The sequence below is a fragment of the Cyrtonyx montezumae genome, unplaced genomic scaffold (assembly GCF_038088225.1).
Source record: "Cyrtonyx montezumae isolate F1298 unplaced genomic scaffold, pur_monq_1.0 scaffold_4, whole genome shotgun sequence".
NCBI classification, from domain to species: Eukaryota; Metazoa; Chordata; class Aves; order Galliformes; family Odontophoridae; genus Cyrtonyx; species Cyrtonyx montezumae.
The window spans coordinates 13325569-13345093 of record NW_027072045.1 but is presented as its reverse complement, the minus strand read 5'-3'; the positions used below and the strand labels follow the sequence as shown (position 1 = coordinate 13345093).

Genomic DNA, 19525 nt, shown 5'->3' with positions numbered 1-19525 from the left:
GGGCACCTGCCAGTTGGACAGCTGCTGCTGGGGACTTGGGTAGGACCAGGAATCCCTGATGCTGCCAGGTATGGGCACGGCTAGATGAAGGTGTTACACAAGCAGGCCAGAAAAAAACAAAACAACAAAAATCACACTCTCATCTTGAAAAATAAGGCTGCTTGGTAGCAGGAGCTGTTATGTGTATGTATGTGAGAAGCCTGAGCAAGCTGGACTTTCCCCAGGGATGAGCTATTCCAACAGTACTCTCTTGCTCGTAGAAGGAGCCTGAGGAGCTAAATAGAGTTAGGTTTGTGCATTATTCCTGTTCCCAGTCCTCCCAAAAAGCTGTGCAGTTAGAGGTGATCTTAAGTGATAGGTCAGTGTTGCTCCCACTAGGGGTTGGGATGTTCTAGGGGATTGTTTATTCACTTCTAAAAAGGCAGCATCCAGGATGAGAAGAGAGAAGCCACCGGAGCTCTGGGGTCTGGCTTTTGCCTCCTGCCAGCCTGCTGCAGCTGCCTGTTGTGTGACAGTGCTGTGCCCGATTTGGTGAGTCCCTCCTGCTGCTCCCCAGGGCAGCACCACCACACGCCGTGCACACAGGAGCCCCAGAGTGGGAGGAAGTGGACACTGGCCTGTTGGAGTCACCCCATTTATTGAATGTGAACAGAAGGCAAACAACTGGGATACAGGAGAGCTGTGATCTGACTTTGGCCTCTGGCATTCCTGTGCAATTGGCAGCATAAAGGAGGAGGGGGAAAAAAACATAATAATCTGTGTTTTTTAAAAAGAAAAACAACGGTGAAAGAAAAAAAAGACAGAAAGAATGTTGACTGATTAGTGACACCTTCTGCGAACACAGGATTCACGTGGCAAGGAAATTCAAAGCCGTGCCTAGCATTCCGTATTGCAAATGAGATTTGGCAAGGGCCAAGGCAGCGCTTTCCAAGAAGAGCAGCAGAAGAGAAACCATCCACGCTGACCCCGCTGCAGCACAGGCTACTTCGGGAAGACGGTGACCACCTCATAGCCCTCTGGGGGCACCACCCGTTCCCGCGCGTGCTTCTCGCAGTAGATTTGATCTTCCACGAAGAAATGTCCTTTCTGCTTGAGGTTGGTGCTGCAGTCACTGCACACGTAGCACTCAGGGTGACGCTGCTTGTCCCGAATCTTCACAAACACCCCTCTGGGGAAGGAACCAGCACTCAGCACCGGGTATCTGCCAACACCGCCCCCAGCCCAGCCACCTCACCATCCAGCCTGCACCTCCGTGTCCCCTGCTGGACCCAGCCTGTAGGCCTCACCTCTCCCAGGTGCTGGCAGCACGGGGAGCTTCCTCTGGAAAGCATCTAGCAAGGACCTCCTAAATTCCACAGGGACAATCCTAGTGCCTGTGGTTGGCAATAGCAGTGGTAGCCAACAACAGAAGGCAGCCACCAGCCTTCAAATGCCCCAGGAGAAATGACAGGGTTAGCCTGACCGTGGGATGGGGGTGCAACCTCCAGGTGGGTCTCAAAAAATCATTCTAGACCACATCTGGAAGTGGCTTACACCACCAACAGCCAGCCACTGCCCTCTGCCAAGGACAGCCTGCTCAGAGCAGGGCCCCAAACCCACCAGATCCTGGCTCTGCTCTCAGTCTTGCTGTCTCACACAGCATGGGCAAACTCTGCCTGGAAACCTTCACCGATTGACCCAACAAATGTAAGTAGAACTACACAACAACTTGCAAACTACCAGTAACAGCAGCACAACCAGTTGCCAGTGGAGACGGTTGCTGAAACAAATTTACACTATTTTCCATCGCTCGTTACTTTTCAGAGCTATTCATAGTCCTGTGCTTTGCCTTCAGCTGTACCCAGCTGGCAGAGTAATTGTATGGTTTGTCTCTAAATCACATTTACAGCCTGTGGTTTGCTTCTGTAACAATTCTGCCAGTCCTTGGTGTGTGAGGCCCACCCAACTGTAGTGTGCTAGCTCTCTTAGTGATGCAACACTGATCGCATGGGAAGAATCTGAGTTCTTCCTTCACAATGCAGGTGGGCATCCAGCACCCAACCCATGGAGCTAAGTGGGCTGTGAGGAGGGAAGGCTAAGTAGGAAATGAGGGGAGAGGAACATGACTGAGAAACGAGAGAGCGTAAAGACAGCACAGTTTGCTTGTGCTGTCTCAGCAGCTCTGGATCTAGCTCGAAGTCAGACGTATCCCACCAGAACAAGAAATATTAATTCTGCATAGATCGAAGATGAGGTGTGTGGTACTGCAGAAGGCAGCTTTCCAAGCCCACTGCACCTGGCTGCCAGGGCAGGACACCTCTGCATGACAGAGCAACAGGACAGGGAAATCACTTAACACGTTGGCTCCAAATGGAAAGTTCACTTCAACTCTGAAGTGCTGTTAAAAGCAAATCGCTACAGCCACAACAGGACTGGAGCTGCCTCATAAGGACTGGCTTTGACATGGAAGGGTAGAGGGAAACCCAATTGCTGCCACACTGCAGGGTTTGCAAGGTGAGCACTACCAAAGCTGGTGAGAACACACGTGCTGGGCTGGACCCTGGGTGCACAGGCACAGGCTGCTTGCCCTGGGGACAGGCCTACTTACACAATGCCAGATCCACACTTGTCACACATGGGCAGCTTCTGGGCATTCCCAATCGATGAGGCCACCTTTGTGGTGGGAGCCTTGACGCTCCTAAATCCAGACGGTTTGCTGGGGTCTCCTGGGGGTGGAAGGAGAGTGCTTCAGAGCATGTGAGATGCGTGGCTCCAGGCTCATCTCCCAAGCAGATGCTCTGCTAGGGAGAGGTGATGTCCTTCAACATCAGCTTTGAGGCAAAGACTCATGCATGGGAAGGAGACAGGGTCTTAGGGTGTGCAGGGAGGAGGTTGAGAAGGAGCACAGCTGAGCTTGGCTCTGGAAACCCAGGGCCTGAGATGGTGGGCCCTGAGATGAGATACTGCCCTTTCTCATCTTAAAAGCCCATCAGGCATTGGCTAACACATCTCACATGCACAAATGTTCAAAGCAAAGCAAAGTCTCAGTGCCAGCCTCAGAAGCATCATAGCCTGCTGGCCGTGTCCTAAGCACACACTCAAGGTCAAGCTGAGGGCTGGATTTGGGTTCAGAAAGAGGAAGTGGGTGTCCCGGCAATCAAAGCTGTCAAAGCCTTCTCTCTGCTGTCTGGTGTAGGGTTTTGTGCTCCCCCTAGAGCTTCTGAAGGATTTGGTTAACAAACTCCTCGTTGCACGGACATGGAGTGATGGTACCTCCCAACTGCATGACCTTCAAAGGAAACATCTGGATGCCTACAAATGCAGTGGATCCTAGGCACTGGATAGGAGGCAAGCCTCTAAATACCTGCAGTGAAAAGGAAGCCTCTAACAAAAAGATACTATTGATATAACTACCTTTATCTGTGCGACTTATGCAAGAGGGGAAGAAGGGATGCAGATTCCCATGATGTCTCACCGGGACCAGAGGAGGCTGGAGAGCAGACATGTCAGCCTCCCCCTGTGAGGTGACACAAAACCCTTCTGCCTATCGCCAAGCCAACATCAAACTACACCTACTGCTCCTGGTGAAGGGAAGGAAGAACCTTGCAGAGGGTCACTCCACTGGGCAACGAGGTCTGGGACATTTCACAGGCCGGGGTAGCACCACTGGCAGAGAATTGAGGGAAAATGCCGGGGCACTGCCCACCATCCCCACCCCACTGTCAGAGTGCCACTGCGCTGCCTTATGCAGCCCCACACAGTGCATTCCATGCCAAGCATAAAAAGCATACGTGCTGGCATCAGCTTAGTGCTGAGAGTGAGATATTCTAATGGACCCCCTCAATCACAACAGGAAATACCTGGCTTCTGTTCCCCATTGCTGGGAAGGAAACAGCAGCAACCATGTTTTCAGGCTCTACCCTCTCCCCCTGCTTACTCCTGCTTTGAACAGCACCTTCTTCACCATCAATTACACTGACAGCACATTCTTAGGTCTCTAAAAGAATCAGCTTAACAAAATACCCAAGGAAACATAACCTGTTCCACCCTCTGAAACACCCTAAGCCTCAGCATGCAGGCTCAAGTCTAAACAGAGAGCGGCCGTCGTGCTTCCCCACACCAGCGCCCACACGCAGACCCCATCCTTCCAGCTGCTGTGGATCTGCACAGTCCATGCCTCTGGCCATGCCCCAAGGACAGTCCCTGGCTGGGGAGAAGACAGCTCCCTGCTGCTGCTCACAAGCCAACACCTGAAGACAGGCTCACAGCAGCATCCCATGAAGGTGCCATTTTTTGGACTGATGCCATCTCAGACAGGAGCAGCAGTGTTTGAGCCAGGGCACCATCTCCTCTGGGGCTGCATAACTTTGCTCTGCATGGGTGATTACAGCTGACAGCAGAGCAATGCCCAAGCCCATCCTGGCTTGTGATCAGGCAGGCAAACCTTGTGCCAGAGAATCCCAGTAATGCTGCAAATCTTCAAAGACTGATAAACTAGAGAGGCTTTTGCTTATCTTCTTCAGCACTACTAAGCACAGGGGAGGACCTCGGATGCGTGAGAAGTCCTGGCTCCTCCAGTCCCTTCCATGCAGGAGCTGAACCCTGAGGGGTAAGCTGCAAACACTCATTATTAAGATGCTTTCAGATAGTAATTTTAACACTAGATTAAAGACTAAAGAAATCCGGGTTTCTTTCTTCCTATTGTTTCCTTACCTCCTTCATTTCACCGTTCCCTTACAGATCACTTAGGTCTAACAGCATTTGGCTGAGTTGTTTTCCTTTCTGATATCTCAGCACCATGCTTTTGTTGGATGAAATTGAATGTTCCACTGCAAGCCAATAACATAACAGATGAAGTCTCAACTGGTTCAAGACGGGGAAAAAAAAGTCATTCCTGGAATTCTTTTCCTAATTATTTGTTTATTTTACTCTATTTAAAGGGAGAAGGGAGTATGACTTGGCTCCCACCTAAGTTAATCAGAGTTTTTATCTAGAAGTCTATAGCCTTGAACTATACATGTCCACATGTCAGATTAAGAGTGCCAAGCAGCACAGGGTTTCACAGGTTTAAAACTGCTAACTGATTGCTGTAACCTTCCTTCCAAATTTTTTTACATTCATATGCAGAAGGGAGTTCTTTCTTCTCCTGTACAAGGACGGTGCCCAGAAGCATTAGGATGCCCTAAAGAGCGCTATCTTGTGTTACCTGTTGAAGTCGTACATTTAAGATGGTCCTTAAATTGGTGAATATTTTCCTACAGGGGCAAAACTTGAGACAGTGTGGAAGGGCTTTTGCAACTCTTAGAGCTCTTTCTTGAGAACTAAACATAATAGTTTTATTTCTTGAGCATTCAGTCAATGAATAACAATATGTGCCCACAGACACTGAAACTAGCTGAAGAGAAGACATTTAAACGGTCAGTGAGGGATCTTAAGTTTGTGTGGAAACCACCTACACACACTACCCTGAAGAAGCAACTGCTAAGAAAGGAGAACGAAGTTTCAGGCATTTGAGACACCATACAGAGCCCAAGGAATGGCTGAAAGGAAGGGCACGCCCAGGCTGGGTGTGCGGGACTGCTTACCTTTCTCCTCTGACTCCAAGATCTCCTGCAGCACTAGGAAGGAAGCCGACTGCCTGGGTGGCTCGTGTGACTCCTGGTTCTCCTGGAGCATCTTGTAAACCTCAGAGTCTCTGTCTATGGTGATGCTGCCCGAAGGATGGCCATGCTGATCTAAACTGAGAAAGGAAGGAAGAGAATACACACTTGTTAAATGGCTAAACACTACAGCCAGTCCCCCTAGCAAAACCACTGCAATGCACCATGTGACTGAGAGACAATCGTGCAAACAAAGGCAGAACAGGATGCTACTGAGACACGGAGGTGCTGGACATGCTCACACAGGACAGCTCAGCCCCAGTGGGACTGAGGTGCTGGGCCACCCACGTGCCCCGCTGTCATCGGGTTCTCACTCCCCACCCCCAGTCAGCCCCAGCACACTCCCGCTGCTTCCCAATTGCTCTTTACTCCAGGAAAAAAGTCTTACTGTCTAGGAACCAGGAAAACAAAGAACACGTGCTGGGATTGGAGTCCCACATAGTAGCTCTGCCACCACTGCATGGCCCACCACACACCTAAACCACCTGAGACTGCTACCTTACACTGCCATGACTTTCAAATTCAATAAGCTTTATTCCTTAAGAATTATGTTATCTTTGCAAGCATACTATGAAGTGGTCATGAAGACCACCACAGTAACAGCTGTAGGAGCCACGTAAAAGATCCTCTGATTGGAAATAGTTCAAGTTCTCAAGTGGATGTTATTAGGACCATTCCTTAACGAAGGATCCAGAGCCAGTGCCCATTTACAGCATTTCAGTGGGGTCGATGAGCACCTCAAGACCAGAGAGAGACTTCTGTCTGCTATGACTGAGCCCCTCACTTCAGCTGCCTTCTGAGGTGCTGCTGCCACTGCTCACATCGTAAGCGCTGCGCCCAGAGCCTGAGGTGCTGCCTGCGCTGCACTCACGTCACAGCACAGGTCTTTAGAATAAAGGAGGCATTAGCTTGGATGTTCTCCATGCCTGGTGGGTACAAGATAAACCATGGGCTTTGGATGCAGGAGGATATTCAGAGTACTCCAGCATATTCAGAGTAGCACTTGGGAAAACCTTTCTTGAAGACACACAGTGAAATGCCATGGATTGCTGTGGATGGGTGAGTAACCACTGCACTGAAGGATTTAAGAAGAGCCTGTACAAACATCTGCTAGAATTAGTTTAAATCATTGGCTTACGTGCTGAGATAGGAGCTGTACTACACCGCACAGGGAATTCCTCCAGGCCATGCATTCTGTGACTAGATTAAAATGTCTCTGAAAAAATGAGGCAGCAACTGACAAATCTTCTCTGGCAGCTCAATTACATAATGCAGCCATATAAATGGACATGCTCTGTTGGGATTCACCATTCCTGCACTCCATGACTCCCTGAAACACACCTAAACATCCTGAAGTTCAGACTGAATTGCAGAGGGAATTGTTTCTCGCAGACTTTCCATGCCAATGGGCAATTGAGTCAATTGGTCTACACCATTAACTACTCGAGATAAGAGGTAGAATCATTACACATGCTACAAAATGCTATTTCCACAATTATTAAATAAAATGTTTCCAACTTCAGTAATTCTCACTGGAGCAGAAAGCACACTAGACTTGCAAGCAGCTGAACCCTGGAAGCCTGAATCTCATTTACTGAAGCTTCTCAGCCTGAATAAAACAAGATGTCTTCAATTACATAGAAAATGTTCTAGATTAGCCCAAATGAATCCATGCTCCACATCACATTCTCCTTACATAAACTGATGTACTCCCTTCACTCTGTCTGCCTTCAAAATCATTGGGCAGGAAGGCAGCCCTGGCAGCGTGCACACTAATGATGTCTTGCAAACATGCATTCAAAAGCAAAGGTTCTATCATCTGAACGAGCAGCAGAGTAAAACAAAGCCGTTATATTTCAACCATGCATTTTGATGTTGTGCAAAACATACAGATCAGCTCTTCCAGAGATGCACCAGATAGATACATTTGCACATACAAGATTTCAGAAACAATATACTAAAAAAACAAACAAACAACCCAATTGCTCAGATTTGTGCTCTGGAAACACCTTCAGTTGTCAGGCCAGGGGACTACAGGACACACAAAAACAAAGCAAAGCCCAACAACAAGCATGTGTCTTTTGAAGGGGCAAGAACACAGTGCTGTAATGCCTGCAGGATAACAGGTCTCCAAGTCAACAGATTCAGTTACTTGCTGTCACAAAGGCACTTCATCTGCTGCAGACACCACCAAATTGCCCCTGCCCACAAGCAAGAATATCCTGAGATGCCAGCTTTGTAGCAGACAGTTCCAGAACTTATCCCTCGACAACTGTGACAGGATTTCAGTGTTTCTACTGCAGAAAACTTGCAACACTGATGGAATAATGCTGGATCAGTAAGCTTTGAAAACTGGCAAGACGATGGTAACAGAAGCCATAAAAGCAGCCTTGCACAGCATCTTCAGAAAAGCACAGTGTTTTCATTACTAACGGGACTATGCTATTACATGCTAACACATTTTGTCAAGCTTGTACGAATCTTAAAGCATAAATCTCAAAGCATGTGGTGCTCAGCTCAGGAGGGGACCATGAGTGCCAAGGAGCCATGAGATCCATGGGAGCAACTCCTGGACCACAGGTTGAACAGCAGCAAGCTGCCTGGGGACAGAGCAGTGTAACTGCTGAGCACTTCTGAAGAGCTCTGCCTTGTTTGGAGGTGTTCTCTACATACTTGCCATCCACCTGGGCTGCTCCAAACTCATGAGCATTGCCAGCCAAAAGTGGGACCTGCTTCACCTGGAAATTAAGTGCTCTTCGCACACAGCCATGGCCCAGCTGGCCAGACTAAACCACAGCTCACCACAAACACATGTGGCAACACCCAGGCACAAACAGCAACAGGCATTTTGGTTTGGGAGAAAAAACAGCTGTTGGAATAAAAAACACCTTCACACAGAAAATCCATCCACTACAAGTGGATCCTCCAGGAATATCCCTTAAGTCCTTGCTGTATGCAGTACCAGACACACGGGCAGGCTGAAATGAAGTTTTGGTGCTTGACACTAACATAATGCAGAGAAAGCTCCTGTGAAGTCATGCACTGCCCTTGGGAAGGTGAAATGGAAATGTTTCCTTGTGACCAGCCAGAGCAGAGCCACAGACAGGGATGAGGCACTTGTGGACACTGAGACACGGATGAGTCGATGCTCTCTGCTGGCTGCAGAGGTGGCAGGCAGGTTACCTGGGGAAATCAGGGCTGATGGAGGAGATCTGCCCCTGCAGGGAATCCATGATGTTGCTCTGTGAATAGAGCTGCAGGGGAGAATTAAACTGCACGTGCAGCACCTTCAGTCCCGGCACCTCCACCTCCACGGGGCTCTTTGGGCAGGCCTGGGCCGCATGCTTCAGCTGCTCTGGCCCCACACGGACCTGGCTGGACAGGGCACCAGGGCTGTGCCTGCCCCGGGCCTCCACACTGGGTGACTGCAGCGGGTTATAGACGGAGGCGAAGGGAGCCTGCTGCGCGCTCATCGGCGAGAGGTGGCTGGGGGCACGCACCCACAGGGGATGAGCAGTGCAGGTTGTGTTTGTTTGGGGTGCGTTTGGATTTTATGTGGTGGAATTGAGGGAAAGATGCAGAGGAAGAAGAAAGGAAAGAAGGAAGAAGTTAATGAAGAGCTAAACCAAATACTCTAAGTGAAATAAACAGAATACTGTGTGTTGCTTGTGCCAGAAGGACACACCACTGAATGCATCACTTTACATTAAAGGCTTTTAGCTGATGCTTTAGCTACAGCCTCCTGATGCAGGTGTGCCCATGCACAAAGCAAACCACAGCCACTCTACTCACAACAGCAATGAAGGCATGGCAGCAGGGCTGAGCATGAAGCCATGGCCCTGCTGTCCAGGCACACCACCCTCACACTGTCCCTCCTAAGCTGATCTGGGAACCCTGCTGAGCAGCCACTGTACCTCCAATTCCAAAATAGCCATGTTCAGTGGTATGGTTTCTCCTGGTCCTTCTTTTGCCTGCTATGCAAGACCAAATTCTGCAATACAATTTATTCACTTCATTTACAAATTGTGTCCAACAGCCCAAGCTTTCAGTGAGTGCTCTCACCTGGAGACCAGAGGTGGAATTTGACTGCCAAACAGTCCCAGCAGGTTAACACAAAGCCAGATTTCCTTTGTCCTTGCCCTCCCTAACTCAGCCCTGGAATGTGGGCTGAGGAGCAAGTTTAGCCAGCACCTTGCCCACCAGCTGCAACACATGCTGCAGGCTGGGCTGTGGGTGCAAGAAGACAGGACAGGAATACACTTCCAAAGCACGTTAAATCATATGCTTAGATCTTTGTGCCTTGCAAAAGCAGAGGCTGAAGTGACTTTTCTCTCCCTAGTTACAAATCAGGAATTTAATCAAAGTGGTTGAAGTCTTTCCAGGCAGCTTGGTATTGCCATACAGAGATTTAGAGGAGCTCAGCAACACAGTCAGAATGATTTCAGAAAGCTCCTGGTTTACAGCTTCCAATTATAAAAACAAACCAAACCAAACAAAAAACAATCTTGGACTTTTGGGAACAAAAAGTTCCCATGGCAAAGCTCAAGTACATCCACAAACCTTCCAAGGTTGTGATCATTTTAAATCCCATTCATAACATTATTCACACTGCTGTGAAAAGTTTCATCTACATTTTAAAATTTGTTTGTGAAAAAAAATAAGCCTGATAATGAAAATAGACAGGTCAGAGACTGTCTGCGAGTGCCAGGCCAGTTGGGAGCCAGGATGGATGTTCTTCCTGCGCTAGCTGTACCCTTTCTGCCCAGCACAGCCACAACGAGATACCCGCTGTACAAAGAGCTCACAAGGAGCTGTCAGGCACCTGTTCAGACCAGCAGGCTGGCACGTCATGCTGAATGCACGTGGAAACTGCGTCGGTCTCTGCTAAACAAAGAAACACAAGAGCATTAATTTCATTTCTGCATCACACAAGATGTTCCCCACTCCCAGGAGACCTGTCCCTGGGTGCTGTGTCCACTCCTGTAGGTTTGCTCCGTCCCCTGTCCTGAAAGAGAGCCGTTCTGGGTTACATTTTCCCAGCCGGGTCGAGGCGCAGAGGCATGGGTGATACTTACAGCTTGCTGGGCTCAGGGGGCCCAGGTGACGTTTTTGACTCCACAGCACTGTTGAAGGTCTGGATGTTTTCTGAGGAGTAGAGGCCCGCTGGGCTGTTGTACTGAGCAGTGATCACTTTGGGGGCAGAAGCCGTGGCAGCAGTGAAGGGAACCGCGCTCCGGTTATGTGCACTTCCTATGTGCCTTATTTCCTGCATGCAAAGGAGCAAAGGCACAAGTCAGAGGTGCTCAGGCATGCAGGGGGACGTGGTGGGCAGCCAAGAGCAAGCAGCTGCTGCTGCAAGGGTCACGCTGGTATGTGTTGGTACCTGGGAGCTCGCTGCCTCAAAGAAGGTGAGGGCCCTCAACACGTTGGCATGGCCTCTGCCTCCATCCCAGGTGGCCAACATGGTTTCTGCAGGCTGGCACTCAGGAGGGTGCAGAGGATGTGCCAGCAAGACAAGAGCTCAGGAACACAGCCACTATATGAGCTCAGCTGCTGCACATCTGGGAACTCTGCAAGGCTATGGTAAGGCATGGGACTCACCTCCTCATGAAGGACTCCAGATTTTAAACATTCCCTGCAAATCCTGAAAGTAGGGCTGATTTCAATGGAAAGTGAAGATGAGGGGTGGAATGAGGAGCACTCTTCAACAGCAGTAGAAAGGCTGGCTTTCCTGAGACAACGGCACCCCAAAAAGAAGGAATCTGATGTGACTATAAATGTACTGGACTATATCTGCTCCTCCAGCAAAGAATGGACTCACAACTTTCTTTCATGAACATCTTAGCACTCTCCAAACAAAAAACATTGCCTGAGTAGAGGTGGGAAGATGACCGCTGTTAACAGAAAGGACTGCTCCATGGGTTGCAATGGCTAAATGCCTCAACAAGATCAGAGACCTCCTAAGTGCTACAAGAATCACCCAGATATTCTGGGCTTGCTGCAAGGAGGCTTCCAGAGGCATTAGCGGATAATCTAGAGGAAAAGCTTAGTTAAAAAAAATAAAAAGTAAGGAAAGACACAGGCAGCACTGACAAAAATGGGGAAACTGGTAGCCCCATCTGCAGCTTGGCAGTCCTCCCAGAGAAAGTGCTTGCCCAAAGCAAGGAGAGAACACAATGAAGCCTTGACAAAGGACGCAGAAGAAAGTTAACAGGGGTGGCTGAAATATTCAGCACTGAAAGATGGCACCAAAGCATGCATTTTTAAAAGTCTAGGCCAGAGATTGGGAATGGCTTCATTTACAGAGCTAGCACCCACTGGCACAGGATCAAACAGAGCCCTTCTCAAACACGCTAAGCCCGGAGTTCTCCGTCATAATTGGCACAACCGGTTTGCTTCCCACTCCATACACATGCTGACTTCTTTAGCTAGGAAGTGAGCTTTCACTGCCCTTTCAGTGTCTCATGGCACTTGTTTGATAGAGCTATAGTTACAGAATAAACACTCATTAGAAACAAGCATGACTAAATTCCCATGTAGAGTTTTCTTTAAATTGCTTTTATGCCCCAAGACTTCCTTATGCAGCTGGCTAGCATCCCCAGACTGACAGATGGGAGTCAGCTTGTTCCATGGCACACACTAGGCACTGCACAGGACCCCTTACAGAAGAGGAGTGCCGGTCCAAACACACTCATGAGATACGAGTCATTTGAAATCAGTGGAGTAGCTCAAGAAGTTCAGGTGTGGGTGGTGGGACTGCTCTCCCACAGCTTTCTGGCCAACACAAATGGAAATCAGCCATGAAACTTTCCCACACGCCAAAAGAAGAAAGACCCTGGAGTAATTAGCTAATCTCCTTTGTTACAATCTCATTCAAAGTGCTCATAAAAATAGTCTTTCCCATGGCAGAAACTGTGGATATTAGCAAAAAATAATAATTACTTCAGCCTGTAAATCACACCATGGGGAAAAGTATCAGTGTTTTTTTATCAGCATTAAATGCATATGTTAGAACACCATTCAGAGGCAGCAAGTGGGAAAGAGGATAACACAGACATGTATAAGTAGTTGGTTTAATGAAAGACAAAGGCAGCAGTTTTAGGCTAAAGGACTTATACTCTTAGGTCACAATCTGTATTGCACAAACATTGAAGTATTAACCAAGAATTACAGAAGTAAATTAGGGTATATACATATTTTAATTTCTGGTTTCCTAAGGAAGGGTTCATTAGGAAAGACAGGAAGTTTCCTAAGGCATCTCAATTACATTCTCTGCACGCACATGGACACATTCCCAACCCCATTAAGGACTTCTGCATCTGTCAACCAAGCTCCAATCAGTCTGACAGAGTGACAGAGACCTGAAGGATCATTAAGCATCCGCAAATGTTAAGAAAACAAGGAGCCAGATGAAGGAAAGAGACCAAAATCACATCAGTGCCTGGACTCCATGAACTGCAAGCTGTGTTCAGGTACCAGAGCCACATTGGAAGTTTTGGACCATTTGCCACTGGGTGAGTTTTCTCCTGGTTAAAACATTCAAGTCCATAACTGAAGCTTCCAGAAGCATCAGGACATCTGTGGCAGTGCTCAAATAGCTAAAATTCATATGAGACTATAAAGGAGTTATAAGAGCTTAAATAGAGAAATCTGTGCTGAAGAGGATGTCTGAAGATTAGGTTAGAAAAATCCCATCCCAATAAGAACTTAGATCCGTAATCCAGAAGTCTACAGACAATAGTGCAAAAGCAATAAAATTAAAAAGAGCATTAGGATCACCCAAATTCTCCATCACTTTGTCATGCCACGCTACTTTTTCTGCTCAACCAGAGGAAGGAATTTGTGAAGAACAAGTGCTTTCATGTAGCAAAACCAAGATCAAAAGATAACCTGTTCTCCCTGTCAAATGCATTTACCTAGGGATTTGCCAGACCTGCCCACCTGGCCCTGGGTTGTGCAGTTGTTTTGTGAAAGCCCAAGCTCCAGGAATTACATGTTTATGTGAGAGTCTGTGATTTTGCACTGGAAAAAACATCAGAAACATGGCACTCCCATACCTGGCCACCGTCAAGCAAAAAAATGCACCACGGTGCTGCAGCCTTTTCCATCCCCACACCAGGGCAGGAAGCAGCTCAGCATTTCTGACCACACCAGCATCATGGGGAATTCTCTGGGAGAACAATGGCTCCTTCCTCCTGCTCACACCAGCCCATGCTCAGGGATGCCGGGCCTGTGAAATCACCATATGGCTGTGCCCTTCCCTGCAGCATGGCCGGCTGCCTCACCTGCAGCTGAATTATGACTGAAGGCCACCTCAGGTACAGCCCGAGGCTCCGGATTATGGAGCACAAGGAACTCGCTCCTACTTGGTGCTGCACATGTAAACAATGAGCACCAGGCACTGCAACTGCAGGAAGATGTTGTCCAGCACCCCCCAGCAGCCCTGCAGTCCCCAAAGCCAGCCTCACAACCTGGCCAAACCGTGTCCCACCACACCAAAGAGACGGAGGCTCAGATGCTGGTGCGCATGCTTCAAGAGCCATGCCAAGAGGAAACATGATTAAATTTTTTCTCAGCACAAATGTTTACTCGGCTCAAAGAAAATGGGCCCCTGACCAAACCTCAGCAAAGGAGAGGGCCATGCGTGCAGAGAAGGAGAGCACAGACCCAACAGCCAACATGCCCATCCCCATCCCAGTGAGGCCACGTGCAGAGCGAAGGCCATGCTCGTGCCCAGGAGCACCAGTACCTCTGCAGAGCCCATCCTCACAGCCAGCTCTGGCTGAGCGAATGTTTCACCAGCTGCAGGCACAAGGAGCAGTGCCTCAGCTTTCACCTCTCCCTGTGTTATTGTTTGGGGTTTTTCAGCTATGGAAAAATCTTTTGCAATGCTTTGAAATCTGATAAGAAATTAGGAAGGGTTTGGGGGCTTTGTTATTGCAGGGGGGTAAAACAACAAGGCTGGCTTCCCACATCCTCTCACTCTGAGTCCTTGAAGCATTCCACATCCATGCAGTAACGCCTTTTAACCAGAAAGAGAGGTCACCATATATTGTTACTTTATATACCTATTGCTTCATACATTGCCCATGCACGCTTGGCGTTATCAAAGACCAGGCCTATCACACACCCAGTTTCTATAGCCCTGGCCTTCCTGGTATCCAAGGAGATTAAGTACACAAGACGGAAACAATGACATCACCCCATGAGGACAAGGATGGGGATAGGGCTGACACACTCACAAGAAGCCTTGGGAGGACAGAAGCAGCTGTCTGCCCCTGCCATCCCTCAAGTACCATGATTCACCTCCAGAACTGCTTCACTCCCTCATCTGCAGGTCTGGACATTGTTTCTCTATTTTTCTTTTTCTTTTTTCCTCCTGCGAAGAGCATTCTTGAGTTTGAAAGCCCTTATCTTCTGTGGTTAAAAAGAGGTGATGTCAAAGTGAGAGCTTTCAGCTTTTTTTGGAAACAGTCCTGGTACTGACCACCCTCAAAGTCAGTCTCTCTCAGTCACTTCCTACATGAGCTCACTAAGCACAGAGACCTTGGCCCGCTGACCTCACTGTCATACAAACACAGGAAAAAGCCAAACCTTCTCCCAGAGAGCCCAGGTTTGGCAAGGCAAGGCTCAGACTCAGAGATAACAAGATGTTGGGTTCATTTTACTGACAAGTAATGCAACAGCACAGCCCACATGGCTCTGGAGCTTAATGCCTGGTCCAGGCTACCAGAGAGCATGGCGGTTTGAAATGATCCTGACCTTTGGTCAGTAAGCATCAATACTACCTTAGTCACCAAAATAAGTTGTTCTCTCTTACTTGCCATCACTTTTTTCAAAGAAGTTAAGCAGAAGGGACAGGCAGACGTGTTATTTTAATCTTTCCCACTGCAATGCGGAAAAGCTCTTGATGGGAAAATGACATTGAGTGAATGCCCTCATGATCTGGGTGAGAAGTGCAAGTGAAATAATTGAGTAAATATACGAAGAAGCCTCCGTCATTTCCTTCCCATGATGTTGCTATGGTCACATCCAAAACAAAGCTAGCTCAGCAGCACAGCCTTCACTGCTGACAGGCTGCTGCACCTTTTGATGAAATGTGATCTTGTCATCACTCGTGCCTTGGTTTAAATTAATTTAAGAGAATAAAGATAACAGTAATGAAATAATAAGGCCATAGCTCTTTCATTTGAAAAGACAGCACAGACAGTAAAGTCAGTCTTGGGATTCAGGACTTCAGGGAATGCATGGGAGGTTGTGGAATGCCTTCCTCCCCCCAAAAGGCACTCAAAACCGTCCTAAGCTTGCATTCCAAGTAAGGGAAAATACTTGCTAAGACAGATGCAGCATTTCACCAAGTGACAACCTCCAAAAAGACTACAGATATAGACAAAAAGCTCACTGCAAATGGTAAAAAGCAGAAGTGTACAAGCAGTGATCTTAGCATCTAATTAGCCGTACACTTCTTGACATAAACTGAAAATTGTTTTCTAAGATCATTCTCAAAGACTTAAGTCATTTAACTGCACAAATGAAATGAGAACAGGCAAAGAAGGTGGCCAGATACTGAGAAGTTTCAGTTCAGATAGTGAAGATGAGAATCAACATCAAATAGTACCTAATTTTAAGAAAGGGAGAAGCTGATTTGAATAACTAACTGCCATCCAATCTCTACTCCAAAGGCTTTAAACATTTCTTTGGAGTCTGAAGTAACTCTATGACATATGTGATGGTATTTCTGCATTCAAAACACCGTGAACAAATACAGCGAGAAGCATCTTCAGAAGACAGTGGATCAGGCCCTAATGAACTACTTGGACTCAGCAAGTCTTATTTGCTTTGGTAAGAGACTTCGGTGTTCTGCATAAGACTGCTGCCAAGGGAAGCACATGTATTGTTTTCACTGGCGAGGCAGTCAGATAAACCTAAACAGTTCAGACAGTGCTGCCTTCGAAGAGTCGAGCTGCTCATGGCTTCTAACAGACCTGTCTGAAAATGAGCTCAGCATCTTTGTGGGAAAATTCCTACCAGTTTGCCACACTGGTAATATATACAGCATCTTCTGCATGCTGCTGCTGGCTCTGGTGATACTGCAAAGACACAGCCCCAGTTAAATTCAGCTGAGGTCTCACCACAGATCTGGCAGAAGTCAACTCGCTGTGCTGACATCATGCTGCAAGCAGACAACCCTTGCCACAGCTCTCTACTAGCTGCAGTCAGCTACTGAAAAAGGAAATGGGTGTGTATTTAAAAAGGATTAAAAAGAAGAAAGAAAACAACACACCTCAAAACCTTATGTGTTCATGACACTTGCCTTTGGCTCTGTGAAGCAGAAAGAGTAAATGGGAGCTTCTGGTTTGGAGACATGAGCCATACATCTCCCTCTGCTAAATTCCCCTGCTCCAGCCTGTGACTGGACTAACCCATGTGAAGAAAAGCCCTGTGCTCCAAGCCACTTATTGCAAAGCCACTGCAAAAGACTTAACTGTCTCCATTTTAAAAATAAAGAGAAGAAGAAAGGAAAGACTTCTGTAGGAGTTTGAATGTCACTCCTTATACCAGGAAATAGAACTATCCTGGAGTCAGCCATCACAGAGCCCAGTGTTGTCTCCTAGTGCTAGATAAAAACAAGGGTTACTGCTCAGAAACAGGGTTTGTAACAGGAGTCTTGCTGCATTTTCTTGACAAATTACCCTGCTGAAGTCAGTTAAGGATGGGTATCGCAAATCCAGCTGTAACACGCTTTGAGACAGCAGCATCAGCATACCTATAGAGGAGCCAGAGCTAGAACCAGAAACAAGGCTAAGGTTATGCTTTGGTGGAGGTGCACTCCACAGCCCTGATGAATCCTGTCTGCTCTTCGTGATGCCATTTACCTGAACTTCAGAAAGGAAAGCAGAGCCTTCCATTGCCACACTCATTACCCACATCCCTTCCAGTTCTACACTGCAGTAAGGGGCTGTGCATGACTGCAGAAGATGCTTTCACAGTGTTTTTTCCTCACTCACTTCTGCTGGGCACATTGAAATGAATGGAAAGCATGTCAGATCCGTTGCCTAAGGCTTAGTTTTTGGGCTACAACTCCTATCTCTGTCCAGACATGGGTATCAAAGGATTTCTACAGCTAGTTCTTCCTGACTTTTTTGCCATTGTTGACCTAAGGATCACCTAGGAGAAGCAGAGATGCAGCATATGTACACACTTAAAGCCAGTAGATGCTCTCACTTTAACTTCTGCAGGACAAAGTTAATTTTGTGCTTCAGCTTACAGGCATAAAGTACAGATGCTCTCTTTGCCACGCGGTGCTGCCCAGCCTGCACTTCAGAAGCATGAATTTATTCCACATGTTGGAGTTCAGAGCCTTTCAACACTCGGTGCAGAAGAAATCCACAATTGACTAAAATGTTTCAGAAAGCAGTGAAATCACACCATAATACAACTGCACAGACAAATTCACCAGCCAACACACGGTTTTAAAAGCACCAAAACAAAGTCTATTTTGTTCTGAGATGAGGTGCTAGGAGGGAACAAAGTTACCTTCATGAGAGCACTAGATGAGATTTCAAAGACCATGCATTATCCACCTTTCCAGAAACAGGCTTTTTAGATATCAGCCTTCTGCAGCCTTGCAGGGGAGCCTAAGTGCTGACTCCACCATCCTCCTTTGGCAAGAGATGGTTCCCCAGTCCCAAGGTTTGCAGCAGAACATCTCCAGGGCAGAAAATACAGAGCATATCCCAGCTCAACCATGTCATGGGCAGTGTCACTGCATGGATCCAGTCCAAATGGCTCTGTTTCATGTCGTGCTTTGGCTAAGCTATGAAATACCTGAAGAATGCAACACCATGCTTCTGAGCCAAGCAACATACAGCAGCTTGACATGAAAGGGAACTTGGATCAATCCCAAGTCAAGTTTGGGCAGGGCATTGCTGCTGCACACACACTACTTCAGGTTCAGGCCCTTTTCATCCGAGACAGACACATTAGCACTTATTTAATTGCCAAGTCAATCTATTTTTCTCTATATTCATTTTGCTAGACAGATTCACAGAGGAGATGTACTAGGACCAAAATCCACTATCCTGGTGAAAATCCAGAAAAACACCTTTCATTTTAGCATAGCTGTAGATTTGTGTGGTATAATCCTCTGAACCTAGCCTAGGTAATGTCCTCGCACAGGTCACTGATATTACTACGTTTACTTGATAGAAGCAGCAGACTGATATAGTAAGGCTTCCAACAAGTTAAAAAAACAATCTCAGACAGAGCTTGCAAGATCTGCCACAGATAAAAATATAAAAGGCCGATATGTTTCTCTTCTGCTTTTTCCACAGCTAGTCTGCTAATAAGAGGGAGAAAAAAAACAACCAACCAGCCACCACACAACAAGAGAAAAAAAAAGACGTTAAATCATTTTCCTTCCTTCTCAAGATCTTCCATATCTACAAAAATCAACAGGCTTAGCAATAGTAGTGGTGACTTATCAAGACACACTGCCACAGCACCTTCTGTGTGCATTATGAGCACAGGTTTAAGCAAGTTATCCAACCAGCTCTCCACAGCAGCAGGCATCTGACCATGGGGGAGAATGACAGTCTCTGAAGGCAGACACAGGATACACACTACCCACAGTGTGGCAAATGAAGTGGCACGTGCTCAGCATCTATGGATACCAGGCCAGAAACTGCCCCAAAATCAGACAGGAGTAAGCGGGCCAAAGCATGCAGATACTCCATTCCTTACCTGGGGCTGGGAAGCCAGATTCATCTTGTAAGGATGCGCTTTTCCCTCCTCATTTACAAGCGGTGACCAGACTTTTGACTCCGTTCTGCAACACATGAATTTTCAATAGTTAATCTACTTCCACAGCTGCACATCATCATTGT

The 19525-nt window shown here is 47.4% G+C and overlaps 1 protein-coding gene across 4 annotated transcripts in view; it reads right to left on the bottom strand.

Annotated features, from left to right (window-relative positions):
- Nucleotides 1-615: 615 nt before the first annotated feature.
- PDLIM1 (PDZ and LIM domain 1) overlaps nt 616-19525 on the bottom strand; it is a 36318-nt gene continuing 17408 nt past the window's right edge. The window contains exons 3-8 of one of the 4 annotated variants that reach the window (XM_065746310.1): nt 19383-19467; nt 10715-10905; nt 8823-9125; nt 5565-5719; nt 2588-2705; nt 616-1168 (exon numbers count right to left, since the gene is read on the bottom strand). In XM_065746310.1, the coding sequence (XP_065602382.1) occupies nt 982-1168; nt 2588-2705; nt 5565-5719; nt 8823-9125; nt 10715-10905; nt 19383-19467 (1039 nt within the window). In that variant the 3' untranslated portion in view covers nt 616-981. Of the gene's footprint in view, nt 1169-2587; nt 2706-5564; nt 5720-8822; nt 9126-10461; nt 10524-10714; nt 10906-19382; nt 19468-19525 lie in introns of all 4 variants that reach the window. The other 3 variants (XM_065746307.1, XM_065746308.1, XM_065746309.1) reach the window with 3 other exon arrangements.